Source organism: Neovison vison, chromosome 6 (assembly GCF_020171115.1).
Source record: "Neovison vison isolate M4711 chromosome 6, ASM_NN_V1, whole genome shotgun sequence".
Classification (NCBI taxonomy): domain Eukaryota; kingdom Metazoa; phylum Chordata; class Mammalia; order Carnivora; family Mustelidae; genus Neogale; species Neogale vison.
The window spans coordinates 210,496,994-210,522,860 of NC_058096.1; the positions used below are offsets into that span (position 1 = coordinate 210,496,994).

The window sequence follows — 25,867 nt, forward strand, 5'->3', positions numbered from 1 at the left end:
AAGGAGGTCCCCTCTTGTCAGAGAGATTGGGAATGTGAAATGGAGCTGCACAAAATTCCTCACAGCTGAGTCATTGATGATGTCTTCTGGCATCTTATTTCTCCCTATTTTTTAAATGACTGGAAAGATATCTGTTAGCCAGGTCCTCTTTGAGTAGCTCAGGAAGCTAGGGATGGACACTATCAGCTAAAAATAGCAACAGTTTTATAAAAACCATGGACACAAGAATGAATCAAAATGCAAGCACAAAATATTTGGTCCTATACATTCCAAAACATTCAAAGTTTCTTCTCTGCACCTATGGACATTCCTTCTAAGACCCCATACCCGGCTGTGGGTGTCAGCACCAGGACATGACAGGATGTTGGAAGACACACACCTGATGCATTCGTGTTCACCCCCACCTGGGCAATGGAACTGCCCTCCTCTCTTCTCAGATGGTGACAATGGCAAGAGAACTATCTTCAGTGTTGCAGACTGGTGTGGAGGTAAGTGGGGGTTGACTGAGAAGGTGGTGCAAGGTGTGGAAGGCATGAGGACAGGAAACTCCTCAACCATACACACATGCTTCCAGAAAGGAACTGAGATCCAGTTACATTAGTGGTAGGATCTCCTTGTCATACTCACATAGCCATAAGTCTCCAAAATACACACATGCAAATGCACCAAAGCTGGCTAATAGTCACAACATCTCTTTTTAAAAATATGATAGCATCTTTCCCCCAAGTACTAAATGACTCATGGATCTTAGAAAATATGAAAAATGAGAACATACACACTATGGAGTATTATGCCTCCATCAGAAAGGATGAATACCCAACTTTTGTAGCAACATGGACGGGACTGGAAGAGATTATGCTGAGTGAAATAAGTCAAGCAGAGAGAGTCAATTATCATATGGTTTCACTTATTTGTGGAGCATAACAAATAGCATAGAGGACAAGGGGAGTTAGAGAGGAGAAGGGAGTTGAGGGAAATTGGAAGGGGAGGTGAACCATGAGAGACTATGGACTCTGAAAAACAATCTGAGGGGTTTGAAGAGGCGGGGGGTGGGAGATTGGGGGAATCAGGTTGTGGGTATTATAGAGGGCACGGATTGCATGGAGCACTGGGTGTGGTGCAAAAACAATGAATACTGTTACCCTGAAAAAAAAATAAATTATTAAAAAAATGAGAACAAAGAAAATCCACCTACAAGTCCACTATATATCGACTACTTGAAGATTGAGGATTTTCTTTTCCTCAGCTTTTCAAACATGCTAGGAACATTGTGCTTTATTATCAATAAATATGCATCTAAGATGATTTTGAGTAGATGAAGAATATTTCTTCGTATGAAAATTGTTTATTTCCCCTTTTCTCCACTAATTTTCTTATTGTGGTGAAATGCCCATAGCATATGATATACCATGTTGGCCATACTTAAGTCATGTAAATTTCTTTTTTTTATCTTGCATTGTTTAAGAATAAAAACTCTTCTGTTTTAGATGTTGATCTAGGTTCTACAATCTTATTAATCTTGATTTGGAAAAGCTAATCTCTTTGATCCCAATTATGATAAGAAAATGAATCCATAAAATTCATAGAAAAAAACACAGGAGATAAAGTCTTTGAAATCGATCTCAACACATATTTTTTGGATTTGACTCCAGAAAACAAAGAAGAGGAAATATGCCACATCAGAAAGCTTTTATAAAACAAAGGAAACTATCAATAAAATAAAAAGGCAATCTATAATTTAAGAGAAAATATTCACAAATCATATATCTGAAAAGTGATTAACATCCAAAAAAATATAAAGGACTCATTCAACACAATAGAAAAAACCTAAACAATCCAATTTAAAAAATGGGTAGAGATCTGAATAGACATTTTCCATAGAAGACATCCAAATGGCCAACAGGTACATGAAAAAGTACTCATCATCATGGAAATGCGAATCCAAGCCATAAGGTGGTATCATCTTACACCTGTTGGAATGGATATTATAAAAAAAAGATAAGGAATTTCAAATATTGGTGAGGATGTGGGCAAAAGAGAACCGTGCTCCCTATTGAAGGGAATGCAAATTAGTGCAACCACTGTGGGAAAAAAATCTGGAGATTCCTCAAAAAAATTAAAAACAGAACTACTGTATGATCCAACAATTCCATTCCTGGGTATTTATTTGAAGGAAACAAAAACACTAACTTGGAAAGATATCTGCATCACAGCATTTATAACAGGCAAGTTCATCACAGCATTTATGACAGGCAAGGTAGGGAAACAACATGTTTCTATCAGCGCCTGAGTGGATGATGGAAAGTGGTGTAGGTGCACAGGGGACTATCATTCAGCCATAAAAGGGAAGGCAATATGGCCATTTGCAACAACACAGATGGATCTTGAGGGCATTATGCTGAGTGAGATAAGCCAGAGAGAGAAGGACAAATGACATATGATTTCACTTATATGTGGAATATTAAAAGAAACAAACAAAACAGGACTAAGAACAGAGGAATATAGGTGGGAAATAAAAACTATGCCAGCTTCAATCTCGTTATTAGATATTGGTCTATTCAGGTTGTCGATTTCTTCCTGGTTCAATTTTGGTAGTTTATATTTTTCCAGGAATGCATCCATTTCATCTAGGTTGCTAAGCTTATTGGCATATAACTGTTCGTAGTAACTTCTGATGATTGTTTCTACTTCCTTGGTGTTAGTAGTGATCAAAAATCTCCCAAAAAACAAGAGCCCAGGACCTGACGGATTCCCTGGGGAATTCTACCAAACCTTCCAAGAAGAAATAACCCCTATTCTCCTGAAGCTGTTTCAAAAAATTGAAGCAGAAGGAAAACTTCCAGACTCTTTCTATGAAGCCAGCATTACCCTGATCCCCAAACCAGGCAAGGACCATACCAAAAAGGAGAATTTCAGACCAATATCACTGATGAATATGGATGCTAAGATTCTCAACAAGATCCTAGCCAACAGGATCCAACAACACATTAAAAAGATTATCCACCATGATCAGGTGGGATTCATCCCTGGGCTACAAGGATGGTTCAACATTCGTAAATCAATCAATGTGATACAACAAATTAATAGGAGAAGAGAGAAGAACCACATGGTCCTCTCAATTGATGCAGAAAAAGCATTTGACAAAATCCAACATCCGTTCCTGATTAAAACGCTTCAAAGTATAGGGATAGAGGGAACATTCCTGAACCTCATCAAATCTATCTATGAAAGACCCACAGCAAATATCATCCTCAATGGGAAAAAGCTTGCAGCCTTCCCGTTGAGATCAGGAACAAGACAAGGATGCCCACTTTCACCACTCTTGTTCAACATAGTATTAGAAGTCCTAGCAACAGCAATCAGACAACAGAGAGAAATAAAAGGTATCCAAATTGGTAATGAAGAAGTCAAACTCTCTCTCTTCGCAGATGACATGATTCTTTATATGGAAAACCCAAAAGACTCCACCCCCCAAACTACTAGAACTCATACAGCAATTCAGCAGCGTGGCAGGATACAAAATCAATGTGCAGAAATCAGTGGCTTTCTTATACACTAACAATGAAAATACAGAAAGGGAAATTAGAGAATCGATTCCATTTACTATAGCACCAAGAACCATAAGATACCTGGGAATAAACCTAACTAAAGAGGTAAAGGATCTATACTTGAGGAACTATAGAACACTCATGAAAGAAATTGAAGAAGACACAAAAAGATGGAAGACCATTCCATGCTCTTGGATCGGAAGAATAAACATCGTTAAAATGTCTATACTGCCTAGAGCAATCTATACTTTTAATGCCATTCCGATCAAAATTCCACCGGCATTCTTCAAAGAGCTGGAGCAAATAATCCTAAAATTTGTATGGAATCAGAAGAGACCCCGAATCGCTAAGGAAACGTTGAAAAACAAAAATAAAGCTGGCGGCATCACCTTACCTGATTTCAAGCTTTATTACAAAGCTGTGATCACCAAGACAGCATAGTACTGGCATAAAAACAGACACATAGACCAGTGGAACAGAGTAGAGAGCCCTGATATGGACCCTCAACTCTATGGTCAATTAATCTTCGACAAAACAGGAAAAAATATACAGTGGAAAAAAGACAGTCTCTTCAATAAATGGTGCTGGGAAAACTGGACAGCTATATGTAGAAGAATGAAACTCGACCATTCTCTTACACCGTACACAAAGATCAACTCAAAATGGATAAAAGACCTCAACGTGAGACAGGAATCTATCAGAATCTTAGAGGAGAATATAGGCAGTAATCTCTTCGATATCGGCCACAGCAACTTCTTTCAAGATACGTCTCCAAAGGCAAAGGAAACAAAAGCGAAAATAAACTTCTGGGACTTCATCAAAATCAAAAGCTTCTGCACAGCAAAGGAAACAGTCAAAAAAACAAAGAGGCAACCCACAGAATGGGAGAAGATATTTGCAAATGACAGTACAGACAAAAGGTTGATATCCAGGATCTATAATGAACTCCTCAAACTCAACCCACACGAAACAGACAAACACATCAAAAAATGGGCAGAAGATATGAACAGACACTTCTCCAATCAAGAAATACAAATGGCTATCAGACACATGAAAAAATGCTCATCATCATTAGCCCTCAGGGAGATTCAAATTAAAACCACATTGAGATATCACCTTACACCAGTTAGAATGGCCAAAATTAACAAAACAGGAAACAACATGTGTTGGAGAGGATGTGGAGAAAGGGGAACCCTCTTACACTGTTGGTGGGAATGCAAGTTGGTGCAGCCTCTTTGGAGAACAGTGTGGAGATTCCTCAAGAAATTAAAAATAGAGCTTCCCTACGACCCTGCAATTGCACTCCTGGGTATTTACCCCAAAGATACAGATGTCGTGAAAAGAAGGGCCATCTGTACCCCAATGTTTATAGCAGCAATGGCCACAGTCGCCAAACTATGGAAAGAACCAAGATGCCCTTCAACGGATGAATGGATAAGGAAGATGTGGTCCATATACACTATGGAGTATTATGCCTCCATCAGAAAGGACGAATATCCAACTTTTGTAGCAACATGGACGGGACTGGAAGAGATTATGCTGAGTGAAATCAGTCAAGCAGAGAGAGTCAATTATCATATGGTTTCACTCACTTGTGGAGCATAACCAATAGCATGGAGGACAAGGGGCGTTAGAGAGTAGTAGGGAATTTGGGTAAATTGGAAGGGGAGGTGAACCATGAGAGACTATGGACTCTGAAAAACAGTCTGAGGGGTTTGAAGTGGCGGGGGGGTGGGAGGTTGGGGTACCAGGTGGTGGGTATTATAGAGGGCACAGCTTGCATGGAGCACTGGGTGTGGTGAAAAAATAATGAATACTGTTTTTCTGAAAATAAATAAATTGGGGAAAAAAAATGTTTATACTGCCTAGAGCAATCTAAAAAAAAAAAAAACAAAAAAAAAAACTATGCCAGCTCATGGAACACTACATCAAAAACTAATGATATACCATATGGTGACTAATGTAACATAATAAATCACACACACACACACACACACACACCACCCAAAAAACAAACCGTGTTAGCTCTGCCTGCCTCATGAGGCTCCTGTGAGGAGTGAGGTGGGAAACCATGACCATGAAGGGGAAGGAGTTCCCAGTGAGCTTATGCTAGAAGGAGACCCTGAGCTTCCAGGTTGCTTCCTCCTGCTTCTTCCATTACTCTCCCCTTTCCTTGTGTTATGAGTATAAACACAGTAATAACAGCAGTGACCATGATAATAGCTTGTGTTTGACAGTGTGCCTTGTACTAGTCTTTACCTGTTCTTCACACATGTGAATTTTAAATCCCCAATTTATCGACAAGCAAACTGGAGCATAGAGAGGGGAAATAATTTCCTACATGTCAGATGTAATTGGCAGTGAGCTGGACTTTGAACCCACGCAGCTCAGCTCTGCTGTGTAAACTCTCAACACTCTACCTACTGATCATGAAAACCAGATTGTCCACTTCCTTTGTACTCCTCCTGCCCTGTCCCCTGTCACCTCTCTCTTTTCCTTGATGAAATGCTGGGTGCTCTTCTCACTAATGCTGAGGGCTTGGGAACGCCTCATCATCTCCCAACCCCTGGGGTCCTTGCCCCCCCACCACCCCAAGGCCCTGTACCATCACAACTCTCCGACAGGCTGGTGAAGATCACCCCAGACGATGAAATGAATCCTGGGGAGCAGCGACAGGCAGTGGCATTGACACACGTGGATTTTGGAGGGCACCACTGGGCACAGTCTGTGGGGGCAGAGACTGAGGGGACGAAGACCACAGTCAGAGGGTTCAAGAAATGGAGGGAGCCAGATACCAGCTGAGGGTCCAGGGATAGAGCAAGGGGTGGGGTGTAGGGAAGGGATGGCTGTTACTGGAAGAGCTCAGAGAACTCTGGACATTTAGGGAGGAGGAATCAGCTTCTTGTATACCCGGAAAGCATCTGTGAGCATCACTTGTGGAATAAGCCCCCTTCCCTACCCATTGATGGTGAGAAAGCCCAGACCCCAGAATTCACTCCCCAGCTTATGTCCCCAGTGGGGTAGGCTGGGCAGACTCACCTTTCAGTTTCTGTGCAGGCCCCAGTGTCAACAGCAGCAGCACCAAGATCCCTGGGACAGAAAAGAAGACGACACAGAAATGAGAGTCAATCCCAGTTTCAACCTATGACTGCATGGCCATTGCCTTCTGCAGCCCATGGCTTTCCAGCAGGATCCATGAGCCTCCTCTACTGCACACTGTGCCAAGACTGTCTGCATCCCCTGAATCTCCCTGGACTCCCCAAGAAGTCAGTCAAGGATAACCACAAACATAACCTTCATGGAACCCCAGGTGCTACAGGTAAGGGGACAGAGTATACATGGACAGCTGATGTCAGTGACACAACATAGAAATTGAAACCTCTTCCAAAGGAGGGGAGAAAATCTTGAAGGAGAAACTCTTCCAACCCATGTGTCTTGCCCTTATATAGGTTCTTTGTTATCTGGCAATAGCAGAAATCTACTTGGAGAAGGCCTGCTTTCTCTTCCATGGTGAATGTGTGCCTTTTCTATTTCACATGGATTATTTTATGAGACAAGAGTGTGGCTAGATGTTCTGTTGTCCAGATGTGGATGAAACTGGTCCAAGCCCTCTCAGTCTGTCAGGCCTGGTGCCCTCAGATTTCCTGGGTGACTCCTAGAGGGGTGGGGACATCACAGCCACCAAACCTGAGGATTTGAAGAAATCCAGGATGGGCCTTCCTGGAAACTAAGTGCAGGGGAAATGCTATGTACCCAATCAGGAACTGTCATGGCTCCCAGCATTGGCCTTTGTCCTGACATTTCCCAGGTGGAATCTCACTGCTGCCTAATTCTTGGAATCCCAGCTGTCCTGGGAGAAAGCATGCTCCCATCCACATTAACTCTGAGACTCCAGTTCCATGGAGATGAGCAAAACCCACACCTGAGCCAGGACTTTTAAGGGGCTTGAGGGCAATAATCAAGAGAATGAAGGTGATGCTGGACAGGCAGGGTCACCTGGACAGTGGCCACCAGGGCTGTGGTAGACAGTGGGGTTGACATTTAGTCAGGCAGCTATGGGGCAGTGAAGTTTTCTTTTCTGATCCCCATGAAGGAATCTCTGGACTAAAAGATGGTGGTGAGAATCTGCATTTGAGCAAGGTCAGTGGTGGATGAGGGCAAGGTGGCTGGAGAATGGAGCAGGTGCTGATGGGCGAGAGGTGGCAGATGCTTCTGTATTCTTGGCCCTTGGACTTGCACCAGTGATATAGACCTGTGGGCACTGCCAAATGGGACTCACCCTCCATCTTCTGTCTCTGAGTGGTCTAGGTTAAACGGGGCCTGGGTTGGCCTCCTTGGAAGAGGGTCAGGACTCTGCAGTCATCCCCTCTCTTTCCATCTGGTCCAGATGGAAGATTCTTCCATTCACCTCAATCTCAGAGTGTGTGTAGGGTGGTCCACATCACTCTGCCCACCCCCATACAACATCTTCCAGGTCCCAGTCACCTGAGTTACTTACAGGCCTATAAACTAAATTATTGGGGAGGTTCAGGGCAGAGCTTGCAGGGGGAATTAAAGCCAGAAGGCCAAGAAGCCAGTTCACTATGTCAGGAGGTGTCTTTTCCAGGTAGGGTTGTTGGCTAGGGGAACGCTGGCCAGGAAAGGTGTGCCCACCCTCGAATATCCCCCCTTCCTACAATTCTAGACAGGGTTTCTGGATCCATTCTGGTGTGACCAAGTCTGTGTGAATTCTGGGACAGGGGGCTGTGGGCAGGGAAGGTCTCATCCTGGCCACCACTGATGAAGCAGAAGAAGACAGATATTGCACTGAAGCATAATGTGCTGTGAGCTTGTGAAGTATCCTGAATGCCACCTCTTTGTTTTCTGAAAATAAAGTGCTATGTGGGAAGGGAAGATGTTCCAAAATTGTGTGAGTGGCCCTTTGTGGAGGTATCAGAGCCTTGGGGTTTGGAGAGGGATAGAACTCAAATAGGTGCCGAGAACAGCTCTCTGATGCCTGGAAAAGTGAGCTTAGTGACCCCAAACCTCATGGATGGGGATATAGAAGGTGAAAAATCTTTCTTACCTTGACACATGTTCTCACTCTCATTCCTGAATGCTGTCTCAGAAATGAGCTCCTGTCTTGGGCCACACATGCAGTACCTGTCGTCCATGCTCCGGCAGTCGGCGTAGGCTGCACAGGACTTTCTCAATGGTCGTTCACACATGTTGATGTCTAGAATACAAGATAAAGGATCATGTCCCAAAGGAATCAGTTCCCATAAGGCAGAGACCCTGGCCTCCAGCCTGACTCAGCCATAGGTACTGGAGAGAACTCAGCTTGCAGGTGGCATTCCTGGGGCAGGTCTGAGCTGGAGACAGCTTCTCCAGAAAGCCTGCTCATTTCTTTGCTCATCTCTACTCTCTGGCGGGGCCTGAGGTCACCTAGATTCAGATACTCTGCTGTGCCATCATAGGGGCTGGAAGGAGGTCAGCATACCCTTCTGCAAATGTGGCGTGGACTTAGGCACTAAGTCTCTTCTTGCACTATTGGGGTTCTGGGGGTGGGCTCCAGTCAGGGTGATGGTGGCACTGAAGACCACTCTCGATGCTTCGTCAGTGAAGGGAGTCACAGCTGGAGTCTGTCTAGAGTAACACTCTTTCCTACCTGAGAGTAAAGCCAGGTGGTCTGGCCACTGCCCATTGGCAGCTTCCACTTCCCATTACTCAACAGTGGCCCAAGATCCCAACAGAGTCCTCATTATCCACTGTCCCAAGCTCCCAATGTCAGGCATTTTCAAGGAGCCCAAGGATGTCTCTGGAGGAGTCTTGCTACCTCCAACCCTGGAGGAAGTTTCTCTTATCAGAGCCCATCACACATATGAAATGAGGAAGCAGCATGCAGGTTCTCACAGCTGAGTCACTGGGGGAGGGGGGTTCGTCTGGTCTCTTACCTCTCCCTCTTCTCTACACATGAGAGGAAAGAGTTTCATGAGCCAGAGTAACTGAGTATCTCAGGGACCCAGAGAGCAGGGGCTCTGACTCATCCCTGGCTAAAAATAACAGTTGAATGAGAACTAGCAAGTCAAGAATGCATCAAAATGCAGGGACAGAATGTTTGGTCCTGTACCTTCCAAACAGGGAAACAAGACTTTAGAGCCTGAAAGAACTCATGGCATCATGTAGAGTCAGGGCAGGCAACTGGGTCCCCCAGAGCAGAGTGTCCTACCTGACCTCGTGGATGTCCCTTCTAAGGCCCCAGGCCAGGCTGTGGGTGTCAGCACCCGGACATGACAGGATGTGGGAAGACACACACATGATGAATTCATGTTCACCCCCATCTGGGCAATGGGACTGCCCCCCTCTCTTCTCAGATGATGGCAATAGCTGGACACTTGCCTTCGAGGTTGTTGGGTGGCATGGAGTCGAGTGGAGGACAGGTGGGAATGACAAGTGCAGGAGGGGAAGACATCATATGAGAAATCCTCAACCTGACAGGCGTGCTCCCAGGAAGGAGCTGGGATCCAGGCGCACCATCAGCAGGGCTCATCGCCATGCTCACCCAGCCATGAGCCTCCATGGGTCACACATGCACAAATGCAGGGGATCCATTAGGGGTGCCTCTCAGGCATAGAGGGGCTGGGCGGGAGTACCAACACTACCTTTTATTCCATGGTAAATTAACTTTCTCCCAAATATTAAATGACGCATGGATACTTAGAAGGACAAAGAAAATATAAAAAAAATGAAAACAAAGAAAACTGTGTATAAGTCCACTACACAGACTACTAGTAAGTTTTAGGGTATTTTTTTCTTTTCTTTTGAAAAAATTAGAAAATTTTCCTTTACTTATCAATAGATATGCATCTAAGACTATTTTGAGTACATGAAAATATTTCTTGGTGTAAAAACTGTATATTTTCTTGCTTTTTCCTATTATTGTGGCCAAATGCACACAACAAAATTTTCCATCTTAACCATTTTAAGTATTAGAATTTCCTTTTATGATTCTATTTTGTTGAATAAAAACCTCTTCAGTGTCACTATAAAATGTTTTTTGAAGCAAACTTTAGTTTCAGCTTCCATTACGCAAGTTGTATTTATTTTCATCTTAAAAGAAAAGCAATTTTTGTTTCCTTAAAGATTTTTATTTTGTTTATTTGACAGAGAGAGAAAGAGAGGGAGAGAGCACAGGCAAGGTCAGCAGCAGTCAGGAGAGGGAGAAGCAGACTTCTCACTAAGCGGGGAGCCTGATGCGGGGCTCGATCCCAGAACCCTGGGATCAAGACCTGAGCTGAAGGCATATGTTTAACGACTGAGCCACTCAGATGACCCAATTTTTTGTTTTTTCTGATTTGAGAAAAATAGTTGATTTTCTTTATGAGAATGAAATTTCTTTCTTTCTTTCTCTTTCTTTCTTTCTTCCTTCCTTCTCTCTTTCTTTCTCAGTATATTTTAACAACTGTTGTTTTAAAGTTAAGGTTATTTCACCAGTCCATTATTAGTATTTATTTGTTTATCATTATTATTACTATTTTTTTTTATCATATCACATGCCCTCTTTAATTCCCATCACCCAGTTACCCCATCTGTCTGCCCACTTCCCTTTCTGCAACCCGTAGTTTGCTTCCTGGAGTCAAGAGTCTCATATGGTTTGTCTCCCTCAATGATTTCTTCCCATTAGTTTTCCCTCCCTTCTCCTATCATCTTCTGCCCTATTGCTTATGTTTCACATTTGAGTGAAATCATATGATAATTAGGTATCTCTGACTGAGTTATTTCTTTTTAAGTTAAAATTATGTCACCTTTATTTAAATGTCTGAAAAGATATTCAGGTATATCAAGATTTTAAAAAGCATACCTTCTAATTTTGTATCATTTCTTTTTTTTCTTTAAAAATTTTTTTTAAATTTATTTTCAGCGTAACAGTATTCATTGTTTTTTCACCACACCTAGTGCTCCATGCAATTCGTGCCCTCTCCAATACCCACCACCTGGTTCCCCCAACCTCCCACCCTCCGCCCCTTCAGACCCCTCAGATTGTTTTACAGAGTCCATAGTCTCTCATGGTTTTGTATCATTTCTTAAGCAAATACGTAGTAATTTAATTCTTGGATTTTGAAAATATTTTTAAAAGAATGTTTATTGGGGAGAGAGAGCGCGCCCAAGGGGAGGGGCAAAGGGAGAGGGAGACAAGCTGATTCCCTGCTAAGCAGTCAGCTTGTCTCCCTCTACCTTGGGGTTCCATCTTAGGACCCTCAGATCACAACTTGAGCTGAAATCAAGAGTCAGGTGTTTAACTGACTGAACCACCCAGGTACCCTGAAAGTTTACTTAAGTATCCTTAAAAATACTTAAAAAATACTTAAAGATGCTTTAAAAATACTTAAAAATAAGTATATTTAAAAATACTAAAATAAGTATACTTGGTGACCTAAAGATGGCGGGGTACTAGGAAGAGGCGTCTATTCAGCTGGTACCCCAAAGTGAGCTGATTACCTACCAAAGAACTCTGATCACCCATGAAATCAGCCTGAGATCAGAATTATACACGTCTGGATCTCTACAGGGGCAGAAGACGCCAGTGAGCAGGTAAAGGGGGATGGGAATGGCGACTGATATCGGAAGATAAACAAAAGGGGGAGGGAGCCACCAGAGGCGACCGGTGGGAAAGTAATACCCCGATACGAGCGAGAGTGCCCTGCGTCTGGGGACCAGCATTAACTTGGAGACTGGTTGAAAGCACTCCAAAAGAGCAAAGGATCTCGGGGGGAAATTGTGGGAATCGGGGCGGCTAGGGACAGGGGCTTAAGTCCCCGGTCCCAGACAGCCTCCCCGGCGCGGAGGCAGAGAGAGTGTGGCGGAGAAACCGGCTCCTGGTCCCTAAGCCGCCAGCGCGCCTCAGAGCGCGTGGGTTCCGGCTCCTGTGAGGGGATGGGAGCTGCGCCGGTCTGCAGAACGCGCGCTAGTCCTACCACAAAGCTTGAGATGCGCGCGCACGTCCCTCCAGCTCTCCTGGGTTTCTAAGGCCCGGGGGCGCTTCTTGACCCGCGCCATTGTTTCAAAGTCTAAGCTGCGCGCGCGCGAAACGCTTCCCCGGACAGAGGCGCGCAAAAGCCCAGCCTGCGGCTTACGGACCAGCGCCCCGTTCTCAGTGCCCCAGACGCGCGCCCGACCCACAGCCGCCTCTGAAAAGAGGTGCGCGCAAGCCGGGCACTCCCAGCCCGGGCCGGCGGCAAAATCTCAGTGTGCGATCGCTGCTTGGAACCTCTCTGGCGGTCAGGAGCTCCCAGACAGCCGCCACTGCCTTGGCTTTGGGGACGAGCAAAAGATCCTGAGCCCCCAGGATCTTTAACTTGGAACCTGCACTGCCAGCGTCCAAGGGGGAATTTATTCAGCTTCTGCACCCAGACTGAGGCTTCTCTCTGAGACAGAGAACAGGAAGTGTTCCAGGGTGCACCTTGACTGCACCAGAGTGGATACATCCAGCTACATCTGTTCAGTCTTCTCCCACCAAAATGACTAGGAGGAGGAATGCCCAACAGAAGAAAAATACAGAGGATGGACCTTCTGCAATAGAACTAACGGCTATCAACATAGACAATATGTCGGAAAGAGAATTCAGGCTAACAATTATCCAGGCAATAGCTAGGTTGGAGAAAGCCATGGATGACCAAACAGAATTGATTAGGGCCGAACTGAAAGCGACCAGACAGGATGTTCACAATGTTAGGGCGGAGCTTAAAGCTACCAGGGAGGAGGTCCACAATGCTCTCAATGAGTTCCAATCCAATCTAAACTCTCTCAAAGCTAGGGTAACTGAGACAGAAGATAGAATTAGTGATCTGGAAGACAAACAGATAGAGAGAAAGGATCAGGAGGAAGCCTGGAACAAACAGCTTAGATCCCACGAAAGCAGAATTAGGGAAATAAGTGATGCCATGAAGCGTTCCAACGTCAGAATTATTGGAATTCCTGAAGGGGAGGAGAAAGAAAGAAGTCTAGAAGATGTCGTGGAACAAGTCCTTCATGAAAACTTTCCGAATCTCGCGAATGAAACCAGCGTTCATGTACTAGAGGCTGAACGGTCTCCACCCAAGATTATACACTCCAAAAAAACATCACGACACCTGATAGTCAAATTGAGGAATTATAATTGTAGGTATAATCTCTTGAAAGCCGCCAGGGCAAAGAGGCTCCTTACTTACAGAGGGAAGCCCATCAGAATAACGTCAGACCTGTCCACAGAGACCTGGCAAGCCAGAAGAGGCTGGCAAGATATATTCAGGGCACTAAATGAGAAGAACATGCAGCCAAGAATACTTTATCCAGCAAGACTGACATTCAAAATGGATGGAGAGATAAAGAGTTTCCAAGACCGGCAAGGCTTAAAAGACTATGCAACCACCAAGCCGATACTGCAGGAAATATTAAGGGGGGTGCTATAAAAGAGGAAAAATCCCAAGAATAGCATTGAACAGAAATATAGAGACAGTCTACAGAAAGAAAGACTTCAAAGGTAACTCGATGTCAATAAAAACGTATCTATCAATAATCACTCTCAATGTGAATGGCCTAAATGCACCCATAAAACGGCACAGGGTTGCAGATTGGATAAAACGACAGGACCCATCCATATGCTGTCTACAAGAGACCCATTTTGAACCTAAAGATACACGCAGACTGAAAGTGAAGGGGTGGAGAAGCATCTTTCATGCCAATGGGACTCAAAAGAAGGCTGGGGTAGCGATTCTCATATCAGATAAATTAGACTTCAAACTAAAGACTGTAGTCAGAGATACAGAAGGACACTACATAACCTTTAAAGGGACTATCCACCAAGATGATCTAACAATTGTAAATATCTATGCTCCCAATATGGGAGCAGCCAGTTACTTAAGAAAACTGTTAATCAAGATAAAGAGTCATATTGATATGAATACACTAATCGTAGGTGATCTTAACACCCCTCTTTCAGAATTAGACAGATCATCGAAGCAGAAAATCAATAAAGAAACAAGAGCATTGAATGACACATTGGACCAGATGGACCTCATAGATATATACAGAACATTCCACGCTAAAACAGCAGAATACTCATTCTTCTCAAGTGCACACGGAACCTTCTCCAGAATAGACCACATAGTGGGTCACAAATCAGGACTCAGCCGATACCAAAAGACTGAGATGATTCCCTGCATATTCTCAGATCACAATGCTTTGAAACTGGAGCTCAATCACAAGGAAAAGTTCCTAAGGAACTCAAACACCTGGAAGCTAAAGGCCACCTTGCTTAAGAATGCTTGGATCAACCAGGAGATCAAAGAAGAACTGAAACAATTCATGGAAACCAATGAGAATGAAGACACTTCGGTCCAAAACCTATGGGATACAGCAAAGGCGGTCCTAAGGGGAAAATATATAGCCCTCCAAGCCTTGCTCAAAAAAATTGAAAAATCCAGAACACACCAGCTGTCTCTACACCTTAAAGAACTGGAGGATCAACAACAAATCAAACCAACTCCACACATAAGAAGGGAAATCATCAAGATTAGAGCTGAGATCAATGCGGGAGAAACCAGAGATACAGTAGAACGTATCAATGAAACTAGAAGTTGGTTTTTTGAAAGAATCAATAAGATCAATAAGCCACTGGCTACACTAATCCGAAAGAAAAGAGAGAAAGCCCAAATTCATAAAATTATGAATGTAAAGGGAGAGATCACAACTAACACCAAGGAAGTAGAAACAATCATCAGAAGTTATTACGAACAGTTGTATGCCAATAAGCTTAGCAACCTAGATGAAATGGATGCATTCCTGGAAAACTATAAACTACCAAAATTGAACCCGGAAGAAATCGACAACCTGAATAGACCGATATCTAATAACGAGATTGAAGCAGTGATCAAATATCTCCCAAAAAACAAGAGCCCAGGACCTGACGGATTCCTTGGGGAATTCTACCAAACCTTCCAAGAAGAAATAACACCTATTCTCCTGAAGCTGTTTCAAAAAATTGAAGCAGAAGGAAAACTTCCAGACTCTTTCTATGAAGCCAGCATTACCCTGATCCCCAAACCAGGCAAGGACCCTACCAAAAAGGAGAATTTCAGACCAATATCACTGATGAATATGGATGCTATAATTCTGAACTAGATCCTAGCCAACAGGATCCAACAGCACATTAAAAAGATTATCCACTATGACCAGGTGGGATTAATCCCTGGGCTACAATGATGGTTCAACATTCACAAATCAATCAATGTGATACAACAAATTAATATGAGAAGAGAGAAGAACCACATGATCCTCTCAATTGATGCAGAAAAACCATTTGACAAAATCCAGCATCCGTTCCTGATTAAAACGCTTCAAAGTATATAGGGATAGAGGGAACATTCCTGAACCTCATCAAATCAATCTATGAAAGACCCACAGCAAATATCATCCTCAATGGGAAAAAGCTTGCAGCCTTCCCATTGAGATCAGGAACAAGACAAGGATGCCCACTTTCACCACTCTTGTTCAACATAGTATTAGAAGTCCTAGCAACAGCAATCAGACAACAGAGAGAAATAAAAGGTATCCAAATTGGTAATGAAGAAGTCAAACTCTCTCTCTTCGCAGATGACATGATTCTTTATATGGAAAACTCAAAAGACTCCACCCCCAAACTACTAGAACTCATAAAGCAATTCAGCAGCGTGGCAGGATACAAAGTCAATGTGCAGAAATCAGTAGCTTTCTTATACACTAACAATGAAAATACAGAAAGGGAAATTAGAGAATCGATTCCATTTACTATAGCACCAAGAACCATAAGATACCTGGGAATAAACCTAACTAAAGAGGTAAAGGATCTATGCTTGAGGAACTATAGAACGCTCATGAAAGAAATTGAAGAAGACACAAAAAGATGGAAGACCATTCCATGCTCTTGGATCGGAAGAATAAACATTGTTAAAATGTCTATACTGCCTAGAGCAATCTACACTTTTAATGCCATTCCGATCAAAATTCCACCGGCATTCTTCAAAGAGCTGGAACAAATAAGCCTAAAATTTGTATGGAATCAGAAGAGACCCCGAATCGCTAAGGAAATGTGTAAAACAAAAATAAAGCTGGCGGCATCACCTTACCTGATTTCAAGCTTTATTACAAAGCTGTGATCACCAAGACAGCATGGTACTGGCATTAAAACAGACACATAGACCAGTGGAACAGAGTAGAGAGCCCTGATATGGACCCTCAACTCTATGGTCAATTAATCTTTGACAAAACAGGAAAAAATATACAGTGGAAAAAAGACAGTCACTTCAATAAATGGTGCTGGGAAAACTGGACAGCTATATGTAGAAGAATGAAACTCGACCATTCTCTTACACCGTACACAAAGATCAACTCAAAATGGATAAAAGACCTCAACGTGAGACAGGAATGCATCAGAATCTTAGAGGAGAACATAGGCAGTAATCTCTTCGATATCAGCCACAGCAACTTCTTTCAAGATACGTCTCCAAAGGCAAAGGAAACAAAAGCGAAAATAAACTTCTGGGACTTCATCAAAATCAAAAGCTTCTGCACAGCAAAGGAAACAGTCAAAAAAACAAAGAGGCAACCCACGGAATGGGAGAAGATATTTGCAAATGACAGTACAGACAAAAGGTTGATATCCAGGATCTATAATGAACTCCTCAAACTCAACCCACACGAAACAGACAAACACATCAAAAAATGGGCAGAAGATATGAACAGACACTTCTCCAATCAAGAAATACAAATGGCTATCAGACACATGAAAAAATGCTCATCATCATTAGCCCTCAGGGAGATTCAAATTAAAACCACATTGAGATATCACCTTACACCAGTTAGAATGGCCAAAATTAACAAAACAGGAAACAACATGTGTTGGAGAGGATGTGGAGAAAGGGGAACCCTCTTACACTGTTGGTGGGAATGCAAGTTGGTGCAGCCTCTTTGGAGAACAGTGTGGAGATTCCTCAAGAAATTAAAAATAGAGCTTCCCTACGACCCTGCAATTGCACTCCTGGGTATTTACCCCAAAGATACAGATGTCGTGAAAAGAAGAGCCATCTGTACCCCAATGTTTATAGCAGCAATGGCCACAGTCGCCAAACTATGGAAAGAACCAAGATGCCCTTCAACGGATGAATGGATAAGGAAGATGTGGTCTATATACACTATGGAGTATTATGCCTCCATCAGAAAGGACGAATATCCAACTTTTGTAGCAACATGGACGGGACTGGAAGAGATTATGCTGAGTGAAATCAGTCAAGCAGAGAGAGTCAATTATCATATGGTTTCACTCATTTGTGGAGCATAACCAATAGCATGGAGGATAAGGGGCGTTAGAGAGGAGTAGGGAATTTGGGTAAATTGGAAGGGGATGTGAACCATGAGAGACTATGGACTCTGAAAAACAGTCTGAGGGGTTTGAAGTGGCGGAGGGGGGTGGGAGGTTGGGGTACTAGGTGGTGGGTATTATAGAGGGCACAGCTTGCATGGAGCACTGGGTGTGGTGAAAAAATAATGAATACTGTTTTTCTGAAAATAAATAAATTGGAAAAAAAAAAGAAAAAGTGACCTAAAAAAAAGTATACTTAAAAATACTTAAAAATAAGTATACTTAAAAAGTGTAAGTATACTTAAAAAGTATACTTAAATATATTTCAGGGGGAAAATAATTGATTTAAACAGTGCTAAACAATACTATCTCATTTTCTTGCATAGGGCTCTTTAGCTTATTTTTAATTGTTGTTTATTACAGCATTATTACAATAGCCAATATATGTAGCAGCCTGAGTATCTGTCAACAGATGAGTTGATAAGGGACATGTGGTATATACACAATGGAATGTTACAGAGCCATAAAGTGGATGAGATTATGCCATTTGCTGGAGACAATATGAATGGACCTAGAGAGTATTATGTTAAGTGAAATAAGATTGAGAAAGAAAAATACCATATGATATCACTCATAAATGATATATAAAAAAGAAAACCCAAATGAATAAAACATACAAAAAAACAAAAAGCAGAATCAGACCTATAAATACAGAAAGCAAATTCTAGGTTGCCAAAGAAGAGTGGGGCCAGGGTTTGGGTGAAGGGGAGTGGGAAATGCAGGCTATCAATTATGAAATGAATAAATCATGGGAAGAAAAGACACAAAATAAGGAATATAACAGCAATCTGTTGATTTATGGGGGCAGATTGTAGCTACACTTGTGGTAAACATGGCATAATGTATAAATTTGTCTAATCATTATGTTGTACATCTGAAACTAATGTAACATTGTGTGTCGAATATACTCAAATATAAAAGACTTTAGAAATGTTTTCTTTCTTTTTTAAGATACATTTTCACTGAAGTAAGAGTGTTATATTAGTTTCAGATGTACAACACAATGATTTAACAGTTCTAAACATTTCTCGGTGCTCACCATGGTGAATGTAGTCATCGCTTGTCACCAAACAATATTATTATAGTATTATTGACCATATTCCCCATGCTGTGATCCTTGTCTCTATAACTTATTTATTTTATAGCTGGAAGTTTGTAACTCTTAATCCCATTTATCTATTTTGCCCATCTCCCTGCCACTTCCCCCTGGCAATCATCAGGTTGCTCTCTGTATTTAAGAGTCTGGTTTTATTTTACATTTTATATTCAACATATATGTGCAATCATACAGGATTTGTCTCTTTCAGACTGACTTATTGCACTTGACAGTATGCCTTCTAGGTCCATTCATGTTGTTGCAGATGGCAAGATCTCTTTTTAATGGGTGAGTAATATTCCATTGCAGATGGATGCCACATCTTATTTACCATTTCAATTTTGGATGAACACTTGAGTTTCCTCCATATCTTGGCCATTGTAAATAATGTTGCAATAAATGTTGGTGCATATATCTTTTTGAATTAGTGTTTTTGTTTTCTTTGAGTAAATACCCAGTAGTGAAATTACTGGACCATATGGTGTTTCCATTTTTAATTTTCTGAGGAACCTCCATACTGTTTTCCACAGTGGCTGCACCAATTTACATTCCTACTAACAGTGCATGAGGTTTCCTTTTTCTCCACTTCCTCACCAATACTTAAAATCACCTTAGTTTTATACCTGGACATGCTTCTATCATTTTATTAGTTGTAAGACTTTGGATAAGTCACTTGATCTCTTTGAGCCTTAATTTAATAATTTAAAAATGATGCTACCCTGAAATCATGAAATTCACAGAAGAAACCTGGGAGTGAGCTTTTTGACATTGGTGTAGGCAGTGATTTTTTGGACTCAACACTAAAAGCAAAGACAATAAAAGCAAAAATATACTAGTGGGACCATATCAAACTAAAAACTTCTGTACAATAAGGGGAAGCATCAACAAAATGAAAAGCCTATTGACAATTTGGGAGAAATTATTTGCAAATCATATTATCACATAAAGGATTAACATCCAAAATATATAAAGAATTCATATAGCTCAATAGCAACCTCCCAAATACTATTATTTTTAACCAATTTAAAGATGGGCGGAGGACCTGAATATATATTTTTTCCAAAGATGACCTCTAAACAACCAAGAGGTACATGAAAATGTACACAACACCACTAATCATCAGGAAAATGCACATCAAAACCACAATGAGATATCACTTCACACCTGTCAGAATGGCTGTTATAAAAAAGACAAAAAATAACAACTTTTGGTGAGGATGTGGGAAAAAGGGAAATTTGTGCATTGTTGGAGGAAATTTTCATTAGGAAGCCAGATCCTGAGGGGGCAGGAGTTCCTGGTGAGCTCATGCCAGGAGGAAGCCCTGAGTTTCAGGCTGTGGGTATTTCTTCTCTCCAGTTGCTTCCACTTCTCTCCCCTTTCTTTGTGCTATGAGAATAATCACAACAATAATAGCAGTGACCATAATAATAACTTGTGTTTGACAGTCTGCTTTGAACTAGTCTTTACCTGTTCTTTATACTTGTGAATTTTAAATCTTATTCCATCTATGGGGGGTAGGTACAATGATTGTCCCCAATTTACAGACAAGCAAGCTGAGGCAGAGAGGAGAAATAATTTCCTACATGTCAGATGTAATCAGCAGTGAGCTGGACTTTGATCCCACATAGCTCAGCTCTGCTGTGTAAGCTCTCAACGCTCTACCTACTGATCATGAAAACCTTCCACTTCCCTCATACTTCCCCTGCCCTGTCACCTCCCTCTTTTCCTAGATGAAGTGCTGGGTGCTACTCTCAGTGAGGCTGAGGGCTTAGAATGCTCCACCATCTCTCCTCTCTGTTTCCCTGGCTCTCAACCACCCCATGCCCCTATACCATCAAACAGGCTGATGAAGATCTCCCCAGATGAAGAACTGAATACCAGGGAACAGCGATAGGTGGTGGTATTGGCCCATGGAGAGTTCTTAGGGCACCAGGGAGCACAGGTGTGGGGGAACTAACAGTGGGGATGGAGACCACAGCCGGAAGTTTCACAGAATTGGATGAAGTCAGCTGCCAGCTAAGAGTCCATGAGTAGAGCAGGGGAAGGTAGGGAAGAAATGGCTGCCATCAAAAGAGGAAAAGACCAAAGACTGGACATTTGGAGAGGAGGAAGTAGCTTCTCTTATCTCCAGAAGACCATCTTGGAGCTTCACTTGGAGAATAAGCCTCTTTTTCCCCTTGTTGGTGTAGAACCCAGACCCAGCATATGCGCTCCTTAGCTTATGTCACTAAGTCTGCAGACTCACCTCTACTGTACTGGGCTGCAGCTCCCAGTGTCAACAGCAGCAGCATCAAAATTCCTACAGCAGAAAAAAAAAGAACAGTGAGAGAACAAAGGAAGGAGAGTGGAGTTCCAATTTCAACTCCTAGTGGCATGGTCATTGCCTCCTAGGGATGTGGATCTCACCATGCAGCTAAAGCTTTCCAGCAGCATCCATAAGACTCTTGTACCTTATATAGGACTAGCCCTATTACCTGCCTCTCCCTAGAGAGGAGTTAGTCACGGACACCATCCTCATGGAGTCTCAGTGTTACAGGTAAGGGGACAGAATATACACAGACAGCTGATGTCAGGGACACAACTTAGAAATTATGGCCTCTCCTGATGGAGGGGATAAATCTTGAAGCACAAAGTCCACAGACTGGTGTGCTCTGCCCATAGCCAGGTCCTTTGTTCTCTGACAATGGCAGAAATCTACCTTGAGGATTTCTCTTAGAGGATTATTACCCCCTGTTTAACCCACATATTTTGGGGCACACAAGAGGAGCATGGGTTTGGGAGTCAGCCAGCCCCAAGTCTGAGTCCAGCTTACAGTAGTATTGGCGAGGCAGGAAGCCCAGGAAACACAAGAGGGGAAGCTGAGATAAGTAAGCGGTAAGAACTAAGGTGCCAGCAGTAGAGCCACCGTTTCCTCGTTAAGTGGCCTCTCCAGGTGCAGTGCCCATGGCTTCTACGGTTCATAACAAGTGAGCTCCTGGCCATCCTACAGTGCATTGAGGACACAGCCTTTCCCTTTATCCCCTAGGCTTGTCCTGAGTGATGAGTCACGGGACAGGCTTCATGGTATCAAAGCCATTACTAGTGTGAAGGGACTACTCTAAAGGCAATCACCTGCCCACCTATTAGAGTTTCATTCCATTCATGGGAGGCAGTGAACTCTATGAAAAGTCTTTCCATATGTCAGTGCCTTCATACTATTTTCTAAAATGTTTCCAGCATTAAAAATAATCATGTTCCACACAGCAGATGATAAGAAATGTGACTATTTTCACAAAAACAAGGGAACAAATTACAACCAACATCAAGGACAATATATAAGGAGTGCTTAACTTGCTATGTAACAGGTATTATCCTAACCATTGAGGGAAATAAAGACCAATCAGCATTAAGCTGTCCTTCCTATTATGCACCGTTATTGCCCTTTAAACAATTCCATGACCCACACAAAGCCCATGGACTGGAGCATGATGTTTTTCTTAGTTCACTAGAGTTTTCAGAGACTTTGGTTATGTACCCTTGTGAAAACAAAATACTATAGGCAGTAGGAGGGTTAATTTCATGTATCAATTTGGCTGGACCCAGATATTTGGTCAAACACCTGCTGGGCAGGTGTCTTTTAGATGGGATTAATAATTAAATCAGTAGACTCAGAGTAAAGCAGATTATCCTCCATAATGTGGGTGGAACTCATCTAATCAGTTGAAGACCTCAGGAGAAAAAAGACTGCCCTCCTCTCAGGAGGAGGAAATTCTGCTTTCAGAATGACTTCAGACTTGAGATGTAACATCAAGTCAGTCTGCTGGTCTGCCCTACAGAATATCAATTTCCCAACCTCCACAATGAATGAATGAATCTTTCTCTCCTTCACCCCCCCCTCTCTCTCTCACACTCACACACACACACAAACACACACGCATTATATTCATTCTCTTTCTCTGAAGAAGCTGGGCCAATATAGCTGATAAAATGAGAAATCTCTGTTGGATTGGCTCCAGGAGTAAGTTTTACTGATTTTCTGCTTTGAGACTAGATAAAAATGAGCCAACATCCTTCTTAAAATCTCTTCCCTTTGTCCTTTGGAGAGAAAGTGAGAAAACAAAACAGATTATCAAGAACATAGAATATTCTCTAACTGGATAGAGAGTTCCAAGATAGCTTTAGTTATCTGTCATATTCTTATAATTCTACCTACCTGGCAACAGTAGATTTTTGTTTCTCATGATGCAGACAACTGCAAGCCCAGGCACAGAGGACGTCTCTTCTTGGTCTGTGTGTGTTACAAAGACTTCCTGTTTTAAGTCTGACTTGGGCTCCAGAGGGACTGCCATAGGAAACCACTGGTCTGGATCCTTTCTTTCCTGAGACTCTGTCTTGTGATTAACTTCTCAGAAACTTCACTTCTATTTTTAAAGTATTTGCATAGCATTAGTAGTGTTTGTACTGAAAGCCTCCTTGAAGGTGGTTTTTAAATCTTTGTGGTATAAGAAGATGTGATCCTGTGTATTATAAGAACTTCCCAACATGAAGAATTACTCTGCTCATTTTTCTACTCCATGAAGACTTTGGGTCAGAGTCAACAGAATTCATTATTTAGTATCTGTTAAAAGATAGTTTTTTTTAAAAAAATTATTTATTCAATTTATTAATTTTATTTAAATTCAATTAGCCAATTTTTAGTACATCATTAGTTTTTGATATAATGTTCAATGTTATATTAGTTGCATATAACACCCTGTGCTTATTTATTTTAGAGAGAGAGAGAGAAAGTGAGTGAGAGAGAGTGTGAGTGGGGGGAAGGGCAGAGGGGAGGGTGGGAGAGAATCTCAAGCAGACTCGCTGCTCAGCACAGACTCTCCTGCAATGTGGGGTCCGATTCCAAAACCCAAAGATCATGGCCTGAGCAGAAATCAAGAATTGGATGCTTAACTGACTGAGCGCCCCAGGTGCCCCCAAAAGATGATTTTATTAAGGTATAATTGCCATACAGCACTATATTAGTTTTAGGTATACAACATAATGATTTCATATTTGTATATATTGTGAAATAATCACCACAATATATCTTCTTGACATTCATTACTATACATAGTTGCAAATTTTGTATGTGTGTGTGTGATGAGAACTTTTTAAAAAAATTTGTTTTATTTTTTCAGTGTTCCAAGATTCGTTGTTTATGCACCACACCCAGTGCTCCATGTAGTATGTGCCCTCCTTAAGTGATGAGAACTTTTAAGATCTTTTCTGTTAAAAACTTTCAGATATGCAAAATGATATTATTAATTGTAGTTACCATGTTGTACTTTACAACCCCATGACTTATATATTTTGTACATGGATGAATAATATTCATATATGTATATATAAAATTCCATTGTGTATATATATGTGTGTGTGTATATATATATATATATGTATGTATATATGGACACTACATTTTCTTTATCCATCCATTCATTTATGCCATGAAGATGTTGTGCTACATCCCACTGGCATCCATGATTTCATTTTTTAAAATTTAATTTTATTTTTTTCAGTGTTCCAAGATTGATTGTTTATGCATCACACCCAGTGCTCTAGCAATACGTTCCCTCCATAATTTCTGATGAGAGATGAGCTGATACCTGAAATGTTTGTTCCCATAGGGATGAGGTATCATAATCTCTCATTGCTTTCAGTTTTTTTTTCTTGGTCTTTAGTTATCAGAAGTTTGATTATACTGTATCTTGGCCCGGATTTGTTTAAGTTGATTCTGCTTGGAGTTACCTCAACTTCTTGAATCTATGTTTTTGTCTTTTGGAAATCTGAGAAATTTTAACCATTTTTTCCCTCCAAAGATTTTTTCAGTTCCATATTCTCTATCTCCCTCTGGAATTCATTTTTTTCCTGCTAAAACAAATTGAATGTTTATTACTTTTTCTTCTGGCAGCAATGAAAATCACTAGGGGAATTCATTTTTTAAAAAAGTTTAAACTCAATTAGCCAACATATAGTACATAATTTGCTTCAGATGTACAGTTCAATAATTTAGCAGTTGCATATAACACTCAGTGCTTATGACATAGTTACCCCATTTCCCACCCACCACCCCTCCAGTAACCCTCAGCTTGTTCTCTAGAATTAAGAGTCTTTCATGGAATTAAACTGCAGAAATGTTAGATTTTTGGGGGTAGCCCTGTAGGTCCCTGAGATGCTGATAATTTTTTTGTAGTTTATTTTGTCTTATTCAGATTGCATAAATTATATTGTTTTGTCTTCAGGTTCACTGATATTTCCATTCTTTTGTCCCCATTCTGCTAGTAAGCCTAATAAGCCTAATAGAGTTTTCATTTCACTTTTTGTATTTTTCAGGTCTATATATTTTTTTAAAATTATTATTAATTTATTTATTTTCAGAAAAACAGTATTCATTATTTTTTCACCACACCCAGTGCTCCATGCAAGACATGCCCTCTATAATACCCACCACCTGGTACCCCAACCTCCCACCCACCCCCGCCACTTCAAACCCCTCAGATTGTTTCTCAGAGTCTATATTTCCATTAGGTCTTTGTAATCTGTTTGTTTATCAAAGTTCTCTTTTCTTTTATAAGACTTTCTATTTTTTCATTTCTTTCAGAAAAGTTTGCTTGTAATTACTCACTAGAACATATTTTATGATAGTTGCTGTAAGATATTTGTCTGGTAATTCTAACATTTGTGTCATCTCAAGTTGAGGTATTCCTGGTTCTTGGTAAGACACTGATTTCTTAAATTGTATCCTTGGTCTTTATAGTATTGTGTTTTCAAAGTGGATTTTATTAAACTCTTCTG

The 25,867-nt window shown here is 41.6% G+C and overlaps 1 protein-coding gene across 3 annotated transcripts in view; it reads right to left on the minus strand.

Annotated features, from left to right (window-relative positions):
* Nucleotides 1–23,442, minus strand: part of LOC122910696 (adhesion G protein-coupled receptor E2-like) — a 44,816-nt gene extending 21,374 nt beyond the window's left edge. For 2 of the 3 annotated variants that reach the window (XM_044255312.1, XM_044255310.1), the window contains exons 1-5: nt 23,250–23,442; nt 21,303–21,356; nt 8,614–8,763; nt 6,588–6,638; nt 6,154–6,288 (exon numbers count right to left, since the gene is read on the minus strand). In XM_044255312.1, the coding sequence (XP_044111247.1) occupies nt 6,154–6,288; nt 6,588–6,638; nt 8,614–8,763; nt 21,303–21,356; nt 23,250–23,385 (526 nt within the window). In that variant the 5' untranslated portion in view covers nt 23,386–23,442. The remainder of the gene's footprint in view (nt 1–6,153; nt 6,289–6,587; nt 6,639–8,613; nt 8,764–21,302; nt 21,357–23,249) is intronic. The other variant, XM_044255311.1, reaches the window with a different exon arrangement.
* Between the last annotated feature and the right edge of the window lie 2,425 nt (nt 23,443–25,867).